At 42.4% G+C, this 21,298-nt stretch overlaps 1 protein-coding gene across 1 annotated transcript in view; it reads right to left on the bottom strand.

Annotated features, from left to right (window-relative positions):
• Nucleotides 1-21,073, bottom strand: part of rims2a (regulating synaptic membrane exocytosis 2a) — a 247,373-nt gene extending 226,300 nt beyond the window's left edge. The window contains exons 1-2 of the mRNA XM_061216000.1: nucleotides 20,974-21,073; nucleotides 18,852-19,033 (exon numbers count right to left, since the gene is read on the bottom strand). Of these exons, the coding sequence (XP_061071984.1) occupies nucleotides 18,852-19,018 (167 nt within the window). The 5' untranslated portion in view covers nucleotides 19,019-19,033; nucleotides 20,974-21,073. The remainder of the gene's footprint in view (nucleotides 1-18,851; nucleotides 19,034-20,973) is intronic.
• Between the last annotated feature and the right edge of the window lie 225 nt (nucleotides 21,074-21,298).

Raw genomic sequence — 21,298 nt, 5'->3', positions numbered from 1 at the left:
TTACGCAACAACAAGAACCAGTTCAAGACGACATTGGCTTAGGTATAGTGAACTAATAGATAGTTCTAGAAAATACCTGAACAGATTACAAAATACGCCTCACAGCAAGGAGGTCCTGGGTTCGAATCCCCGTCGGCCAGGGCCTCTCTGTGCGGAGTTTGCATGTTCTCCCCGTGTCTGCGTGGGTTTCCTCCGGGTACTCCGGTTTCCTCCCACAGTCCAAAGACATGCAGGTTAGGCCGATTGGAGAGTCTAAATTGCCCGTAGGCATGAGTGTGTGAGTGAATGGTGCGTGTGCCCTGCGATGGACTGGCGACCTGTCCAGGGTGTATTACATTGCATTCCATACATGTATTCCTGCCTTTCGCCCAATGTATGCTGGGATAGGCTCCAGCCCCCCTGCGACCCTGATCGGGATATGCAATAAAAGGACCCAACTGGTCTGCAGAAGAGCATATTATGGAAATGTGACCACACTTTCAATCTGGTGGCAACCTGACCCCTATATAGATTTAATAGTGTGAGCATATTAATTCCTTCAACTCCTCCTCCCACCCTTCCTGATGGAAAATACATATTAAAATATGCATGCCTGTCAAAAAGTGTACGTAAAAGGAAATTGGGAACACCGGGGAAGGCCCTAATCCGCAGCCAAATATAAGTAAAAATCCATCTGTTTGCACAGATTACCCGGCAGGCCTACACTAAACACATATCTCTCCCCCTGATATGTTCCAGAAAGGCAGGGGAGTCAGCTAACCACTGGGTGCTGGCCTGTGTGGATAGCCTTTAAAAAATAATTGAAAAAAAAAAAAAAGATTTAATTCTATGGCCACATCATCATTTCGCTCTCTTTCAGGTGACTTTCTCTATTTCCAGACCAAAAGTGTTAGATGCCCATCCCCCCGCGCTCTCTCCCCCGCTGAAACTGACACAGCAGAAACATCATCGGCCTTTCACACTGCTGTTGCCTTCCCTCTCCGAGTTATGGGAAGGAGTTGGCTGACGGTGGTTACGAAGGCTCGTAAAATGGTGGAAGGGAGCGATGTGCCCCGTCTTCTCTTTCTCTTTCGTACAAGGAGAAGCCAGGAGTCTGGTGTCCCAAGGTCAGGGATGGAGACAGGGGCCAGACCTTGAGAGAGGTCGCATGGCAGAGAGTTTCTCTCACTGCTGTGAGCTCAGACCTGCTGGGGAGGCCAGCGGAAACACAAATCACTTCTCCTTTGCTGACTTTACTGCCCAGCTAAAAAAAAATGCAAGCAGGGAAAGAAAAGATTGGAAGCTCATTCTTTATACTCATTCTTTAAAAACTAGACAGTATTAAACTAACTCGGAATCGTTACACTGGCCAGCAAATTCAGACCATTCCTTCAGACAGGACAACAGCACCATTTATGGTTGGTACCAGACAGACCTAGGTCAAATACATACTTGTTTTGCATTCAAAAACTTTTCTATGCTTTACTGAGCCTGTCTGGTGTATTGAAACCATGGACTTCAGAAAGAATATGGACCAAGCACCTGGATGGGGAAATATTAAATGAAGAAAAAACACTGATTGTGACTACATATTCCTTTAGGGAAGAAATTAGTGACTTTTTATTATATTGTTACCATAGACTTTACATTGAAAGGGTGCCTGAAACACCTGTACTCGAGCCAACCGCAGTGATCCTAGAGTCTCTCAACAAAACTAGGAAATGAGAAAGAAAAACAAAGCCTGGTTTTGGTCCTATCTATCGAGCACAGGAAAGTATTTGAATCCAAAACAATTACGTATTTGACCCAGTCAGACTGGATTGATTAGTCAGCACACACGTCAGCCCACAGAGCACCAACAGAGGACACCAAAAGTCTGCACGGCTTCACCTCGACTGCCCCCCTGGGACAGAACGATGACAAATACCTCCATCCGACAGCATCACCTTGCCAGACTCCTGCGCAGAGCAAGTGTCATAAATAACACAGACACTGTGGGGGACGCAATCAGAAAGATCTCAGCTGTTTTATGCCGTTGCCTCACTGCATTGCCACACACACAGGGGCCCTTGTGGGAACCAAACCACTGTGCCACACACACAGCGACCCTCGTGGGACTGCACCACTGTGCCACACACACAGCGACCCTCGTGGGACTGCACCACTGTGCCACACACACACACAGGGGCCCTCGTGGGACTGCTCCACTGTGCCACACACACACACAGGGGCCCTCGTGGGACTGCTCCACTGTGCCACACACACTGCGACCATCGTGGGAACCACACCACTGTGCCAGCAAGCAAACATATTTTGGTCGCATTGTAGGGTGAGCAAGAGGGCTTTCATGCGCAAGGTTAGCGGTTTTGAGCCGGTACAGGGCTGAGTCCCTTTCAGAGTGGGTCATAATAATAGCTTGCTGGGCTAACAATAGAGCTGTAATGGATACCCTAGCTATTGTTGTGAAGTTTGGCTTCCCGCGCCTGCTTGTCACTGCCCCCTAACAGGCACACCCTCGCTGCTATGCTTAACGGCACACTTTGGCCCAGACAAAGAGATGATAATAAGGTTGCTTCATGAAAGGCCCTGTGTCCTATATCCTGAATATAGAGTTTCCATATTTCCCCACCATGAATATCTGAACACTAGTCAGCTTGTACATGTACAAATCCAAGTTCAAAAAAGCCTGTCAAAATGACCAACATAATCAAGATTGTACACAATACAAATACTTATGATTAAATAAATTAATTGGGGACATTGCTTGAAGAAATGTTCACAGTTGAACAGTCACTTTCAATGTACTACAAATACAGCGGGCTCCAGAATTATTGTCACCCTGGACAAAAAAGGCAGCATATAATAAACAACATGGATAATGATCTATATTTAATGTTCAAACATACGAGAAAACGATGTCTTTTTATTTCAATACAATAATTTGAATCTGTTTGTACATTTTGATATAGGTTGATCCAACAGGTTGCTCTGCCTATCAAAAGAATTTGGCAAGTGATATCTTTGATAATAATGAATCAATTAAATTAAATACATTTATTTGACATGTCGGATAAGTGAAGGGTTTTAGCAGTTGATGCGCTTGTGTTCGGTATTCAGAGTACCGAATGTTAAACGAGGCTGTTAAATAGGCAATCAATCAATTAATTTTGATTTGTATAGCGCTTTTAACAAAGAGGCTTTGTCACAAAGCAGCTTTACAGAGAACCAGCCCCCTAGGGCAACAGTGCCAATGAAAAACTCCCTGGTTAAGAGGAAGAAACCTTGAGCAGAACTAGACTCAGTGGAGGAACCCATCTGCCTCTGGTTGACACCCGTATGTTATAAAAATGGTTGTAAATATAAACAGATCAATTGTAGTACATAAATGTCCAAACTGAATTAAGTCCAAGCAGCGATGACTCCGGTCAATTCACTTCCCTGACAGGCCCCACCAACCTGTGGGCCCCTAGACTCCTCACCACCTTTCACCCCACTAGCGACAACCCTGAGCTTCAAACTTAGACTTGAACTGAGGTGCACCCTGTTCCTGCATTTATCTCCCTTGTTACGGAATTATTTCCTCAGCAGTATTCATGGCACTGACATTGTGAATGGTAAAGGTGTTTTGCCATGTACAAGAAACCTATCACAAAGCATAAATATAATACAATCAGGCTCATTAAAAAAAATCTTAAAAGAATCTGTTATTCTGAAATGTGATAGCAAACACAGAACTGAGCATAAGGCAAGTGCAACCATCTGAACGCAAGTGCAACTCCGTTAACACAGATACATGCAGCCAGCCTAATGCAATCATATACTGCATGGGATTAGGGACTGGTGAACTAACACACTTAAGGCTACTTAAGATGATAGGATACACACTAATTAGGAAACAGAAGTTAAAAAACCCAGTATATCCAAGCAGAAGTTTATCATGAAATTCTAGCGACCCCTCTTTTTTCTCCCCCTTCTTTTCACCTTCACAATCCTTCCCCTCCTGCCTCTCAGCTGATGTCAAAATTCAGATCGAAGGATTTCCCTGTTTAAACCACCACTCAACATTAAGATCAACCCACACAGACATAACCGTTCCCCTATGGGGAATACCCCACCAGCCAAGACATTATACAATGGGCAAGAAAGTAAACACATGACTGCAGCTCTGATGGCCTGCAAATTTGCCACAGGGACATTTAGGTATTTTCTTTTCCCGGAGCCGTGTGATGCAGCAGGTCTGGCTCGACTGCCACATCACCTCTACTGCGAAGTCACGAATACACATGTAGGCATACATAATGTGCGCCAACATACACTCAGTGATCACTTTACTCGGTAGGCCTGTACACCAGCTTGTTAATGCAAATATTTAATCAGCCAATCACGTGGCAGCAACTGAATGCATAAAAGTATGCAGACATAGTCAAGAGTTTCAGCTGTTTTTCAGATCAAATGTCAGAATGGGGAAGAAATGTGATCCAAGTGACTTCGACCGTGGACTGATTGTCGTTGCGAGATAGGGTTTGAATATCTCAGAAACTGCTGATCTTCAGTCTCTAGAGCTTGCAGAGAATGGTGGGAAAAATGAAGAGACAGCCAGTGAGCAGCAGTTCTGCAGGCAAAAATGCCTTGTTAGTGAGAGAGGTCAGTGGAAAAGGACCAGACTGGTCAAAGCTGACAGGAAGGTGACAGTAACGCAAATAACCACACATTACAGCAGTTGTATGCAGAAGAGCATCTCTGAACACACAATGTGTCAAATACTGCAGGATAGGCTACAGCAACAGAAGACCAATAAGTCTAATAAATACCTAATAATGTGCTCACTGAGTATATATGTACAGGCAATAAAAAAATAAAGCCTTCTTCGAAAATCACATTGAACAAGACAGGTATTGCCATGTTCATATTCTGAATGGAAGCTTCTCTGACCATTTAAATATATTAAAAGTAGCCCAACACATTTGTCTGAACTGATGAAGCACATGACTGGACAAACTCTTGGCAGGTGCCAAAAAATGCATTGTTGAAAATAACCTGGTAGTGTTTCCAAGGCACATAATTTGATCAGGGTATTCAGTTGAAATTTGTATACTGACGCATTCAGAGTTATAAAGGAATCATGGTATTTAATGCTGCCTGTGCGTAAACACTTGTTCATCTCACAGATGGAGGTTTCAGTCCATCTTATCCCCTCACAGGCAGGCCTAAGACAGGGGCCTACTGATGAAATCTGTTCCTTATCACCAAAAATAGACATTCAAGAAACGGATTTAAGTGTTCTCTCTCCTCTTTCACATGTGTACAGTTCATTTCATCCAAGAAACTCAAATCTGAAAGTTACCGAACAATTATTTTCCCCCACACATATGGCCCTGGATTTGTGTGCAGGAGAAAATCCAATTCATATTTGAAAATGATCTGCGCAGAAAGTGACCTCCCTGAAAATGTTTGATTGAAAACAGAAGTCTTGCTTCCACTCAAAAATATTTGTCAAATGAAATGGAAGTAGTTTGAGAGGCAGAGAGTTGGAGAGAAGCCAGCGGAGTGTAAAGCAGCCTGTGGGCCTCCTGCCCGCTGCTGCACAGGACCAAAGCAGCCCTTCTATTTTTAGCCCTTCGAGCAGCACTGGGGCTCTCACTGTTTGTGTGCGACCAGCTTGAACTGAAACGGAGCCACGGCCTACCTGCTGCGGCACCTCTCAAAATAGCTGCGCGTTCCACACACGCAGACACACAAATGCGCACACAAACATACACACACACGCGCACATACACACACACACACATGCGCTCACACACACACACACACACATGAGCTCACACACACACGCGCGCACACACACACACACATGCGCTCACACACACACAGACACACACATACACAAAGACGCACTCGCAGACATGCACGCATGCATGCACACACACATAAACACAGACATACACATGCACACACACACACACACACACACAAACGTGCACGTGTGCATACGTGCATACATACACACAGACACACACATGCAAGCACAGATACACACACAGGCACACACGCAGACACACACACACACACAGACACACACATGCACACTCACACACAGACACACACGCAGGCACACAGATACACACACACCTCATCTCTATGTGTAAAAGACATAGTTTCTGATACAATCAAGAAAAATGTTTCAAAATGTAATTTTTTTTGTGCTTGGTTCACTCAACTTTTCTTTTTTATTATTATTATTTTTTGACCATCTACATATAATAGCACAAATACCCAGAGCACAATGATATGTATATAATGCCCTGGTTAATGAGACAGTGCTCGTAAAAGTTAGACCAGGGGTCCGTCCATCAAGTCTATCTCTACAATGTCTAACTGTGTTACAATACCAAATGTAAAGACTTGTTTTAGCAAGCATGATTGGAGAAAGACAACTTTAGAAAAAAAAAGTAGTTATATATTTTCTAAATTACTACTATGATAAAAAAAATTTTAAAAAGTAAGAATGAGTAAAATTTTAATGTGAACTACATAAGAAACATGGGTTTTCCTATGACACAATGATATTTCATCATTTTAAATGGGGCTTATAGCCTAGTGGCCAAGATGCTTGACTGGGACCTGGAAAAATGACGGTTCAAGCCCCAGTGTAACCGTACGATTAGTGGAGCCGTTGAGCCCTGGAGCACAGCCTAAAAAAGATTTATTTGGAAGGTACTTTACTCTACATTATGTGATGAAATAATGATTAGTCATGAATAATAATGTTATTGACAGATACAAGCCAATGCACAAACCTCCCCCCACCAGTGCCTGTTATTTACACATTTCTTTTGCAGTTTGCCCCAAGCCTGCATTCATTTTACTGCCTGTAAATAATAGGTAGTAAAATCTGGATATCGGATCACTCACAATTAAACATGAAATACGTTCAATCCCTTCCCTTGGCCGCCAACCAGGTCCTCCCTCATAAGGTGCGCGCTCAGGGGTAAGACGAGGGGTCAAAGCGATCCATAAGTAGAGTGATATATGCCAGTCCTCCCTGCTGTCGCCCGCCCGCTTTAACGCTGGTCCCTGAGGCACACGTCCTCGCTCCGCTACCGGCTCTATGTGAAGTTGTGTGTGGTGCTGCTCCTAGGCCCACTCCACAAGGCAGAACAATGCAAAAAATAAAAAATAAATAATCAAAGTATAGAAGTCTTATATTTATAGCAATCTTATTATTATTCTCTGCTAAATAAGACAAAAATATGGCCAGGGACGTGAGACAGTTTGACTCACTTCAAAATTTGCTAACGGGGTAAGAAAATGTAATTTGTCAAGCAAACAGTAACTTAATACAAGCTAATACAATACGAGTTTAAGTGTAATTACAAGACTCATATAACAGAGTTGGAGTTCCCACTTCCAAAGTTTCCTCTTTCTGGACTCGTAAATGGTAAATGGTTGGCATTTATATAGCGCCTTTATCCAAAGCGCTGTACAATTGATGCTTCTCATTCACCCATTCATACACACATTCACACACCAACGGCGATTGGCTGCCATGCAAGGCACCGACCAGCTCGTTAGGAGCATTTGGGGGTTAGGTGTCTTGCTCAGGGACACTTCGACACAGCCTGGGCGGGGGAATCGAACCGGCAACTCTCCGACTGCCAGACGACTGCTCTTACAGCCTGAGCCATGTCACCCCTAGGTATGATGGGAGATTTTTTTTTAGGAAAGGGGCTCATTACAATTGCTTATTGCTCTCCTCTTTTTCCTATTCCTTGCTCCTGACCCGGAAATCGATCAAGGTCCACCATCTTTAAGGACATCCCAAACCATTAAATGTTCCTTCCGGGAGCTGGAAGTAGAAGTTAAGAACTCCAAATCTTTTTCTTGAGCAAGGAAACACCAGCGCATCCTTTACAGAAGTATTTTTCTGGAATGATCGACCTGTAGATCCACCTCTCCCCATCTGCCATGCCTTATACCACTGATATTTGAAGGTATAAGGACATTACATTTGCCCTATTCACATTCTCAATTTCTTCATTTTTTTTCTTGCCTCTATTTCTAGCCTCTCCTGATGGCTGGAGCTAGGAGTAGAAAGAAAAGAGAAAGAAAAAGAAAAGAGGAGAAATGTAAGAGATTGGAATAAGCCCACAAAGTTCCCAATTAGTGTCCATTCCCTTCCATAGTATGACAAAGAAGAGAGCTAGCTTTGTATAGCATGTTTCATGCTCTCAGTTGCAGAAAGAATAAGTGACTGACGCATTCTAACCAAAGTCCATACTCAGTTTCTTGAACAATGTTGTCCACATTCCTGCACTGGCAGCATACTGGAAGTCATATGGCTGAGTGCATACTGCAAGTACTTGATAAAAATCCCATTGCGCACATTTAAGTATGAACAAACGAACGAACAGTAATAGGAAATGTCCTCCTTATCTGCATATCCTCACAACTGTCTTCATCTAGTTGCTCCCATTCAACAAAGACAAGAGAATTCCTTTAATTATTCAGGGGGGAAAGTGCGATAAATTTGACTGATGTAGTCATTTTCTAGAACAAAGCATGGGAGGAGACAATGAGATCTTGGCTCTCTCTCCCCACCTGGTGAGCTGCGGCCCGAGATTATGAGCAGATTTCACCGTCAACAGAGCGACCGTCCCCGGTGTTTTAGCGCGACAGATACGATCGCGAAAGTCAGCGCCTCTCCCGGCTCTCTCCTCTCAGCTCCCGAAGGAACAATCGTTTCCAAAATGCTGTAAAGTCCTTGTCACAGTGAACAGATGACATTGGCCATATATTCAGAACTCCCCCTGGTCCACAGAGGTGGAAAGTCCAGGTTCAGAAAGAAAAAGTCCTCCCCAGTATTTTGTTAAAATCACCTGGATTTGTTAATTAGCACAGTTTTTTAAACTAAATGAGTGAAGCCAGCTGGCAGGGTTCAGAGGTGGTACAAACACACGCAGGACTTTTACTTTCCAACTCCTGGATTTTCACCCTCTGCTGGTCCAGTCATCATCTGCTCTGCCCTGGCTTTTGTCAACCACAAAGCTAGCACCTCACATTTATGATTTTGTTTGACAGCATATGACAATTAATTATTCATCCATTTTGATATCTGTCATTGTATTTATTGTATGTATTGGACAATGCCTCTTAGAAACACACTCAATGTGCCAAAACATACAGGACACCACCTGCTGTATCCACTGAAATAAGTGTGGGAGATGAATACATATAAGATAGATAGATATGTAGCAATTTTCTCACACTCAAAGCGCTTTACAATGATGAGGGGGAACTCGCCTCAACTACCACCAATGTGCAGCACCCACCTGGGTGAGGCAACAGAAGCCATTTTGTGCCAGAATGCTCAGCATCACATTCTTTGAGGACAGCCGATTCTATTACTAATACTGGGTTTCAATGGACAAAATAACTATCTCAAATGAGAGTGGATTTGAGAGGGAGAGAGAGAGATAGACAGTGAGATAGTGACACAGGGGGTGCGGCAGTGTTAGGATGTTTGGCAAGCAGAGACGTGACTTTGGGTGGGAACAACTTTATAACTGTTCCACTATCTTATGGCTTATACGCCCGTAACAACTGCCTGTTCATCTTTCCTGATAAAATCCTTAAATTTCTGTCATTTAAGAATAACCAGTCTGAATAATCAGGCTTTTTGATATTATTTCAGTTTTAGCGTATATTTTCCAAATGGCCCATACAATTCTATATGGAATGAAGCATATTTTAGATATAGGAGTTTCCTATAACTACCCACCTGTACAGTGAAATAATATCAAATTAAACCCAGAAAGTAAAAGGACAGACAGATACTTTATATCAATTGCAGTCTTCTAAATATACATGTTATGAAGTCATATAGACTCCAGTGTTCTTTATCAAAAACATTTACTTAAAGACAGAGACAGAACTTAGTATACCCAACACCCACCAGAAAATGGTGGCCTCATCAGCACATCAAAACCTAGCTAAGCCCCGTTCCACAAACCTGAAGCACACATCACGTTTCCTGCAGGGCCTTTTTTGTCCCACAGGAACCCTGCTCTCAGTAAGTCTTCTGTTTATGTGCCCTCCAGGGGAGCAGTGGGTGAAGGACCTTGCACACAAGCTTGTGTGAGAGAGCCCACTATATCTTCACAGTAAAAGGAGCCTAGGCACACATCCAGTGGGTTAGATTCGAGTGAGCGATCAGCCGTAAGCCACCTGAAAAGAATGGTAGGTGACCTCCACCCCTCACGCATTCAGGTTTCCAGGGCAGAGCATTTATGTCCTCCGGGGCCTCGGCTCACAACAATAAATGCCCCCTCCCCCCCGATGACTTCGGTCCTGAGAGACGGATAGCTTGTGAGGACGCCAAATCCAAGCGCTACGCTAAACGCCAACGGGGCTATAGGACACAGCTTTTCTTTCTCTGACCGACTTCCAAGAATTTCTCCTGGGCCACCGGCTATGGTAATGTCTGAGTGAACACGCTGAAGCTTGGTATTCCTTTGAGGTTAAAGCACAAAATATCCATCACAATGGGTGTCGAGGGCAACTATAAATGCTTAAGGAGGGAATCTTTATCACAGACGGCACAAATCTCAAAGATATTTGAGGAACTGTTGAGGATCAAGTCACACAGTGCAGTCTAAATACAATGGGGTTATCAAGCCACTAGTAGTTATAGACACTCGTGAACCAGCGTGGCTTCATGTGGTTTAGTATCCAGCTGTCCTGCATTCTTGCTGCTGTGGAAGTGTGGAGTCATTCATATGACCTCACACAAAGTGTACCACTCTCATACAATCATGGGCAGAAGCAGCGACCAACAGCACTGGCTTAGAAACACAGTTGTGCATTCCAAATTCTGAGAAAACAAGAACATTTTCGTATTCTTAGCGTAAATTTCTTGGACTCGTTTTTGTACGAAGGGCTCATACGAGAGTGCCACATTGGATTCAGCAGACTCTTCTAACTTCAGAAAACTGTCCTAAATTAAGATGTCAATTATAATACGGCAAGGTGAAAGTATATACGGTGGGTTTCATCGGATTGATGGCCAATAGGATAAACAAGAACGAGGGATGTCTCACGTAGTCAGTACCTGATACCTAGGCCGCGGCTCATTGATTTTTTTTGCCAAAACATAATAATATCGAACTGTTGATGAACTTTGTCTTATTCCTCCCAAATAGTCCACTAAATTATATTTCTGAAAACATTTGAGGCAAGAAATAAGCAAGGCAGTCGTTGAATCTTGAATCATATTTGATCTGCAATGCAGTTCTGAACCCGAGGTTCTGCACTGCAAGGCTTTCCAAAGGAACGGTTTACATGATTCATAGGACAGGTTGAGACCACTCGTAAATGTTGTTCCTACGAGTGGTAGGAATTCTAAATACAAGAAAACTGGTGAAAGCACCAAGTTATCTTAAATCTGCTTGTACGAGTGGTCCTGGCATGAGGCCAAATGAGTGTAAAAATTGGTTAAAGAAAAATAACACCCCCAAATGTAGGCTACCGTCATATACAGTGGGGTATATAATTATTGGCACCCTTGATAAATATGCACAAAAAGTTCCGTAAACTAAAAAATAATACAGTGTGTTTTATTGATGATTCAACCAAAGTCTTATTTATTTATTTTTTTTGAAAAATGTATTTCCCCAAAAAACAGGTTCCACAATTATTGATACCCATGGTTTGATACTTTGTGTAAACATCCCTGGCAAAGCCATGACAGCCATGAGTGTTTTCCTATCATTTGTGATAAGGTTAGAGAATTTAACAGAATTTTCTGTTTCAACTTAACAATTTCTGTGTGAATCTTGATGTATGCTTGGAGTTATCTACCTATGATTCCTAGCAGAGGCAACCAGGTTTTCTGCCAAGACTCCCTGTGTCTTTGTGGAATTCATTGTGCTTAAATAGTGCCCCTGGACCACTGGCAGCAAAACATTTCCAAAACATTAATGATCCACCACCATATTTGACAGTAGTTATGAGGTTCTTGTCCTTCAGTCATTGGTACTGTTTAGCACAACCAATCAGATTCCATGAAGCCAATTTCACAAACTCACTGTAACTTCCTTTTTCAGACAGTGTAGAGGGCACATGGTGCTCCAGCTAGCTGTTGCTTAAGCACAGTGAACATACGAATGGTGAACATGAATGGGCTACAGCAGGAAAGTGTCACTTATGCCATCATCACAGAAGAATAAAGTGCAATGCAAAGGGGAAAATATGCACATTTAGGGCACTCCCCATAATTTCAAAATAGGGAAAGGGATGCACTCACAATGGAGTATAATTAAAAGACTGACTGTGTACAAACTGCTCCTCTGCACAAATTCTATTCCAGAGTCTCATCTTCAGTTTCATGGAACATTAAACATAATTTCCTGATTATGCTTATGCACAAACTAAACTAATACCTATATAAACTACTGATAATTAACTTTATAAATACACTTCAGAATATATCATATGCCAACTGTATTATTCTGTTGTTTCACTGAATTCAACTGAACTTACAACCTCACGATTATTAGGTCTACCTTCAGTTATTCTTCAAATGCTAGTTCTCTCTTTCCAAGGGGAAGTGGCCACTCAGCTGAAAATGATGAGTTGTAATGTCTTTATGTACGCCAATAAGGCTGTTCTTTGTTTGCTCTTTTTGAAACAACTGCCAAAATTCCTTCGTTCCACTCACACCCAAAATAAGTACATTTTACTCCAACAGTAAATGAGGAAATAAGTTTAAGGAAATCAAAATGCTTTTCCGTTTAAAATACGGAATTTTCCTTTGAAGACGAAGAAAATCACAAACAAAAAGCAGGCACCCTCTTTATGAAAAACCTGCGCAACAGCCCTTGGGAACGCGCACCTTTATTTGACCAGGGGGCTACCGACAGAGGAGAGGAGAGGAGAGGAGAGGAGAGGAGAGGAGAGGGAGTGCGCCAGCTGACAAGCATGTGCGCGCGCTGGTGACTGAGCCCGATGAGATACCTCTCGGGAAGAAATCGGGAGATCGGATAATTACACCCGGGACGACAGCGCTTCTCCCGTCCACTGCATTTTCGCCGTCGTCTTTGTTGCGGTTCTGGAGGGGATGACAGGAAGTTGGCAGCTTCTACAGCTGGAGGCTTCTCCTCGCCGTGCTCGAGGATTCCCTGTCTCCGATCTCCGGCTTTAAAACCCCCGTTCCCAAGAAACGCACTCGGATCTACAGCTACTCCATAGCAACTGTAAAACTCTCCGGGCATCACCCTCAGTGGGATGTCTGCCAGAGCAAAAGAAAATGTCATTGGCAACAGTTAACCAATTAACCCCTCTAATTGTCTCTGCCATTCCTGCCTCGACGTGGGCTCTACACAAATCCACACACACAACTGCAAAATATGTTTAATAATACAGTACTAGATCTACATCCTTTAAAAAACACGGAGCAAATCATTTTCAGCCACTTTGGCACATAAAATGATCTTATGGTAACCATAATATCTGCACAGAAACATAATTCAGCACAGTCCTCTGAGCTACTATTGTGAATTCAATGTGCACACAATCGAGGCATAAGATCACTGCATTTTGTTCAGTGTTCCTCACATTGTTTTTCATGTTGGCCAGTTTAATGGAATGTTCTCTCGGGCGTGTACAACTAATGATCCATATTATGAATTATTAGTATTTAGTATTTAGTCAGCCGCAGTGGTGCACGGCTAAAGTAAAGGTACGATTCCTGGTAGTGCCAAAGTTGAGTTTGGCCTGCTCACATGGAGGGGCATAATTGGCTCGCCGCTCCCTGGCCGGGGGGAGCGAGATCGCCACATGCAACAGCACCCCGGCTCCTCGGAATCACAGTCGCGGGCGGGACTATACGGCTTGGAGAAGGCATGACGTTCTCAGGATCGCCAGATCCATCCGGGCTGCCGAAGGACGGGGTGTAGGCGGTGTATCCTTAACTAACGGGTAATTGGAATAGATAGGGCACGATTGCCTACTAAATTGGGAGAAACTGGCAGCAAACCGGGAAAAATCCGAAAAAAATCTAAAAGATTGAAGTAGGTTTTATCATTTCTACAGTCTTACTAAGGCAACCCCCTCGAGTCAAAAAGCAGCAAACTGCCGCTGAAATAGACCTCCAACTCACGTACAATATAAATATTACAACGTGGAAAAAAATTATTCCAGCATGTGGAATGTCGGTTTCCCTTTCAGATAGAGTAGTTATTTGAACTGCTCAGGGCATATCTCATAATTTAGCACGTTTAGCCTTGGCTTTATTTCAGTTGTGTTAAACGGGTCATCCATTATGATTTGGCATCTGAAATTGAGGAAGAAAAGAAAATAGGGAATGTGAGAGCACCATTCATCTCACTACTAAGGCTAAAGCGCCAATACATTTATGAAAAATCCAATTCGCAACCAACCACAGGGTTTTTTGTTTTTCATGCTGTACAAGCAATGGCAGTGCATTCAGCTATGACACACTGCTGTGGCCCAGTCTTCATGTACATATCTTACATTTTTAATGTCTTGCTTTTGTAATCTACAGACAAGGCCTCCAGAACACATGATGACTCGGTAGTGACATTTAGTAAGGCATTCATCTTTAGCTGAAGATCTGGCCAGATAGAATATAACAAATGGAAAATGGTAAATGTCTGCATTTATATTGCACCTTTATCCAAATCGCTGTATAATTAATGCTTCTCATTCACCCATCCACACACACACACTCACTCACTCACCAACTTTGTGTGAGTGGCTGCCATGCAAGGCACCAACCAGTCAGGAGTAATTGGGGGTTAGGTATCTTGCTCAGGGACACTTCGACACACCCAGGGTGGGATCGAACTGGCAACCCTCTGACTGCTCTTACCTCCTGAGCCAATGTCGCCCCAAAACCAATCTGTTTTCCATCAGCAATAGCATAGCAATAGTAGTGCCCCTATATGGAACAGACAAGAGCCCCTCACTTCCCAAAATTAGAATTGACCTCTGAGACCTGAAAGAAAGGTCTCTCTTTAATCCAAATAACATCACACCACTTTAAACCTAAAAACACTGGGGCACAGTGGACCAATGTCCCTGCTGCAAGCAGTTCAACACAGTTCAGTTAAGTTGCCATAATTCATCACATTGAAAAAAACATGAAATTCCCAGTCTGGTAGAAAGGGTCATGAGACAGCAAAACAACGAAACACAGAAAGTACACACATATCCAAAAACTCAGTCAGGTGCCAAACTGAAAAATGGACCAAGTAAAAAGGAAGAGTCCACACACAGTATATTTGTGCTCCATAAGGTGAATTTATGATCACAAAAAAAGTTATGTTTCAAGCCTAATGGCTATTCATCAGAAACTTTGGCTTGAAACTTTAGTTTGTGTTATTAAGTTCATGTTATATGCGAGCTTATACAATGCGTAGACTCTTCTTTTTTACTAAGACAAAACGAAACAAAAGTACAAAATACTAGCCAAAAAAAGGCCACATACACGGTACCAGTAGCGAGTCTGGCATTGGAAGAAAGATGCTTATGCTGAAGAGGATGTCATGGTTGACGACCTTTGATGTTATGGGGCTGATTTCACCTCTATGGGTCCTGGGGCTCTTGGTAAGGTCAATAGAATGATAAACTCCAGTAAGAATAAAGACATTTTGGCCAAAACACGGGTACCCTCCCACCAAGTAGCTCAAACTTGGCCAAAAATCCTCCCAACATGTTCAGCAATCTCAAAAACACAAGCCAACTCATCTTTACAAAGGGTGGGGCACGAAGTACTGAAAACAGGGGTGCAAATAATTTTGACATGCATGTAAAAATACAGAAATGTATGTCAGAATTACAGTTGGAAATATGTCCTGCCTAACAATCCTCTGGTTAAAAAGGAATATTAAACTTGGTATGCAGCAGGCAGTGGGAGGCATGACTGATATGGTAACATGGGTAAATACATTAGTACAACTTTTCAAGAGCTGGGCAAAGGTTTTCACAAGGTAAGGCACGTGAGATTTTATTCATGAAGTCCCCATACTGTACATAGACCTACTCCCATGAGAACAACATGCTATTCACTCTGTTCAGTGCAGTTTGCTTAAATTAACTCAAATGAATTAAAGACAAGGAACATTTACAAGAAAGCAAAATGGCCTGCTCAACGGTATGTGTACAGTACAGCTGTTTTCATTACGATTCTGCTCTGAGCACGCAGATGTTGCGTCTGTTCGCAGGCTATGTCAGACCTTTTCCATAACATAACGGATGACTGTTGTATGTCGTGAAGCAGGCCTGTGTAACCGATTCGTGACACCTGTTATACGTTTCCCTTTTTGAAATACCTGTTGAACAGGCTCTGTCCCACCTAGCTTTGGGGTCATCCTCATTATCACTCATCAAGGGGCTGAGGAAGGCAGTCAGTCCCCTGAACGGAATAACGGAAGCGAGTGAGAACGGCGGTGATGATTCACGCGGCAGAGCGAAACTAAGCCGGGAATATTCCAAATCCGTGACTCACATTTGCCACACTAAGCCCCGCCTGCTCCTTCAATAAAATGCACAGCTGCAAATATTTACCTAATGACGGAAACGTTAGCTTTAACATTCCCCGAAAGAAGCCTTGCGTCACGTCCGCGGCCATTCACGATGCTGGCCCATACACCCGTCCTGCTCCGAGCCACGCTTGAAGAGTCTCATGACTCACATAGACAGCCTGAGCCTCTACCCCTACATCTTATCTGTCCAGATACAAAATCGCCATTTCTGAGGAGTTTTGCTGAAGTCATATCTGTCATATAATGCGATGTCATATAATTCCTCTCTATAGCAATAAAGAAAACAGCGTTGAAAGCCCAGGTCGTATTACTGGCTAAATAAGCATATCCAAACTACAAAAGTATACCCATCTATTCATATATTCAAATAAAGCATAAACAATACAAATGTTATTATCTTATGCATCTAAAATATACAACACCCAAGGTCAATTTAGTGATGATTTATTTAGGAATGATTTTCTTACTCAAACCAAAAAACAATCTACATGAAATTGAAGAAAAGGCCAGCACGCTGCCATTTGTCCCACCACATCAACTGATTGAGTGAGAAACCATCATGCTCTTCTAAGAAAAACCCAAACAGCTACAGGTGACATAACAGGAGAGCACATAATGGACTCCACTGATAGTACCCTAAGCCATGTGAAATAAATACAAGCACTGGAATAGTATACAGCACATGGAATGTGGCACAATTGAATGCAGAATATTTACCTGTGATAAATGGCAATAGAAAATAAAAACTTTCCTCCAAAAGCAAAACCGTGTCATTGTGGCCTGGCAGCAAAAACAAACCCCTCGTACAGCCATCATTAATATATGTGAGATCTGTGGCCAAAATTAGACAGGCAAATAAAATATAGCCTTGCACCAGTTCCTGCCAAGTTCTGCAGCAGCTACATAGTAATTATATTTCATAATGCACTTAACATACAGTATGCCTTTGCCTTATTAAACAGCGAACATTGGATTTTACTATCATTTATAAAATATATGCTCGTTAATCTTTCATCTAATTGGGGAAACAAAGTGAAAGGATATATTTTAAGGAATTAAAGAGTCATGCGGGTAGATATTCCAGGAAACGTTGTGCGAAAACGATGGAATCTCAACATTATGTCGATTATAGCATATACCGACACACAAAAACTTTATCCGAACTATTTTTGCACGGTACTAGCCAACGTCTATGACTGTCATTAGCCTACCGTTTCAATGCGTAAGCATACGCCCCCAGACTGTGTTAAACGCTTCGACAGCTGTCATAATCAGACGAGTTTTTAAAAAGCCACAGAAGCGGCCTGTTCCGTTCCTCGCTGATTGAAACCAGGGAAAAGACACTGTCCGTCAGGGCCTGAACAAAACACTTAAAAACATAATTTGATTACGAGTTCGGAATACTAAAATAAAGTCAAGACAGATAAAACGATTCACCCCATGGACCGCTCGGGGGCATAGACAATCTCGTAAAAGAGATAAAAAACATTGATAACGTGGAATGACGAGCTATTGCGAAACTCGGCTCCACCTTAAAGAGCGCCGGACAGCGCTGTGGTGCTGAAAATGAGACGTGAAGGAAGAAAGGGAGAAAGCCTTCCGTTTGCACACGACCGCGGACACCCCGGACAGAGAACTAGCGGAGATTTCGTGACCGCGTGCTTCTTCGTGGTGTTTAAACCATACATACTTATTGCACTGTTCGTAGACGACCATTAAAACCTGAAATATATGGTTAAAAGGAGTCGATAAGATTTTTAAAGCGAAGATGGCGGCCGTGGCTAACCCAACCCAAAGCTAACAGACTAAGAAGGCCTGTAGTGTAAAGCAGACTCGCCGGGAATAAAAATCCGTATAGCGACGAGCAGGAACAATGTATTGCTAGGCCTGTAGCCTATATTATGGGATTCTAAACATTCTAATTCAATCTAATAGCAGCACATCGACACGAACAATAAAACAACTGGGAAGCTTTGCTGGACGTTTAATAATTTCCCCATCCCGTGTTTGCTGTACACTTAAAACATTTCGAATAAATCTGGCTATACATTTATACAGCCATGTTGGATTTCAAGGTATAAAGAAGAACAATATTAACATCCTCTGAGCATTCCAAGGTAGGCTACCATTTTTACACGTGTAAAACATGCACGTATCACACACCAGTAATTCCACGAAGTATCACTGCATTGTCAATACCCTATCCAGCAGCACAACTTATTTCAGCGTGGGTAGCCTACTTCTATGGCAATGCATTGCCATACGTTTTCTCTTTCACTTCAACATTTGCAGATTATGAACAAAGCTTACTTTAACATTGACTGTTCCTTTTCGACTTCTTTCTTCTGCCGGTCCATGACGCCGAGGATGATCTTTTTCTCCTCCTCTGTTAGATGACTGAGGTCCGGCACCTCCGGTAGGAGAGCATCCGCAGGAGGAGCGGCCGGGCCGCCCCGGGGCCCATGCGGAGCAGACATCTCTAGATACAATTGCTATAAAATCAACAACCAGCAATAGAATAAACTTAATTTAATCGAAAAGTGTAGCCTACGCATAGAAACCAGTTGATATCTTCTGAAAACAATAGTGCGCGGGCGAACAGGACATTTAAACCGACCGGCACTCTAAAACTAACACAGTTCTTATTGATTAATGTGTTTTACCTCCACAAATGCAGACGTCCATATACATGACCTGTGTGTATGGTCAATAATGATCAAAAATGCAACTTAACCTAACGCAACTTTAGGCTTCCAATAGCCTTACTAGCGCAACTAGGCACCACACGTGTCAGGTAGCGTAAACTAATCCATAATATCCGTGTCTTTGACGTTGCCACAATTATTTGTGCTTTTCTTTCCAAATTCGAGATCTGGATCATATCACAATAATTTACGACAATAGCCTAATAATTATGTAATCATTGAACAGTGATGAAAACAGCGAAAACCCCATACAATTCGCCAGATTCACACAATGGATTTTCAAAACACCCCAATTCCTCAATGAGGGGCTGAGAGGAGAGGCTGGCCGATAAATGCCCCTTCGCTTTTCGTAGAAACGGTCAGTTCCGCTGGCTGCAAGTATTCCAAACATACTTCTTACTATCCATCCATTGACGCGTTCCAAGAGCAGTAGCCAATAAAACAAACTCTTGCCTTATTATTTCGCAATCATCTTAAATTCCCTCTAACCCATCGCGGTCATCTTCTAGGAAGAGGTTACTCGCATCTTGAAAATAAGGAGACTAGTCCTTTTCCGTTTGTTTTCTTTCGCGTTATTCCTCCTCCTCCCTCTCTTTCTCCCTCTCCTCCAGGTTATTAATTCTTGGAGATTTCTTAAATGCACAAAAATGGATGCAATGAAAAAATCCCAAAGGGCAGGGTGGGCGGAGCAATGGAAATACGTAGCAAAGCCTAGCGGCTCCTCACGACGAGAGCGGAAGAGAGGAACTGAGGCTCGTTCATTGACGGGAGGCTTTAGTAGAGATCACATGGGCCGGATAACCAGTCGAAGGTGGGTCAGTCGAAGTAACAGCGTATTAAACACCAGTTGAAGTAGCCTACATCAAATTAAGTTGTAAGACGTCGAAAGTCGCATAAATTAGCATATTTAACTAAACATGCGGTGAACCTGTAGCTTTTGAAGAAGACCAGTGTCAACATATTTTAATGTTATTAGCCATAAACACATGTTGAAGCCCTTTTTCATTTTGCCAACTGAACACCATGGTTTTCTCCCAGGATTCGACCCCTATAGCGATAACGTAAAGAAAGCAAACGCATTGTAGCCTATATTTTAACGTAAGCTATAGGCTTACATGAGTTAGGCTATTTTGCGGGATATTCTGCTTGGTTGGAAATGAGCACATCCTTTAATGTGTAGCTGAAGTAGCCTATAGCCTGTGATGCGCATATGCCCACGATGCACCTGCATATTCACGCCCATGTTATTGTTTTTCAGACTTAAACCCCAGCAATAAATTATCCGTCATCGTTCAAAGACCGCAATTGCTTTAACGTGTGTTTACAAGCAAGATGGAATGCCTAAGATTATACTGATCCAAAAGATTATGTCTTCTTATCCAAATCTCATCATACTAAAGCTTGCGCCAGTTTCTCCAAACAAACAAACGTGTTAAATCTCGACTGGATTCATAATAGTTCATACTTGAATGACAAGCGATTTTGAACTCTTGGTCTAAATACACGTTAAAGCCTTACATATCATAACCCGCCAAGTGAAAAGTTTTAAAAACGTTAAAAAAAGATATTACCATGAGCCTTCGATAGTGGCACTTTAAATTACCTAAAGAGACAGGACCTTAAATTGATGTTCAATCTGATAAGACATCACGACGTACCGCACTGTATTCCATTGACAAAGGGACAAGTACCCCATATTGGTAAAATAATACAACTTGAAGCAGCACCTTGGTTTTTGCTCTACAGGCAGTGGTTTCCAAACTCAGTCCTGGAGTACCTCTGTGTATGCTGGTTTTCGTTCCAACTTCCAACCACAATTGCAATCCAAGAATTTTAACAAGCTGTTCATTTAATTAATTCGATGCTTTGCATATTTAAAGGGATTACTTACCCTCTGAAACTACATTTTGCCAAATAGCTATGCATACCATACATAATAAAATCCCCACGTTCATATTGTACTTATTTAGCTATATTGCAACCAATGCATACATTTTGTATTTAAAAAATACATAGAAAGGGGTAAATAATTTTTAACTGATCAAATTAAAT

Source organism: Conger conger, chromosome 1 (genome assembly GCF_963514075.1).
Source record: "Conger conger chromosome 1, fConCon1.1, whole genome shotgun sequence".
Classification (NCBI taxonomy): Eukaryota; Metazoa; Chordata; class Actinopteri; order Anguilliformes; family Congridae; genus Conger; species Conger conger.
The sequence above is the reverse complement of the archived record's forward strand: the minus strand, read 5'-3'. Positions and strand labels throughout refer to the sequence as shown.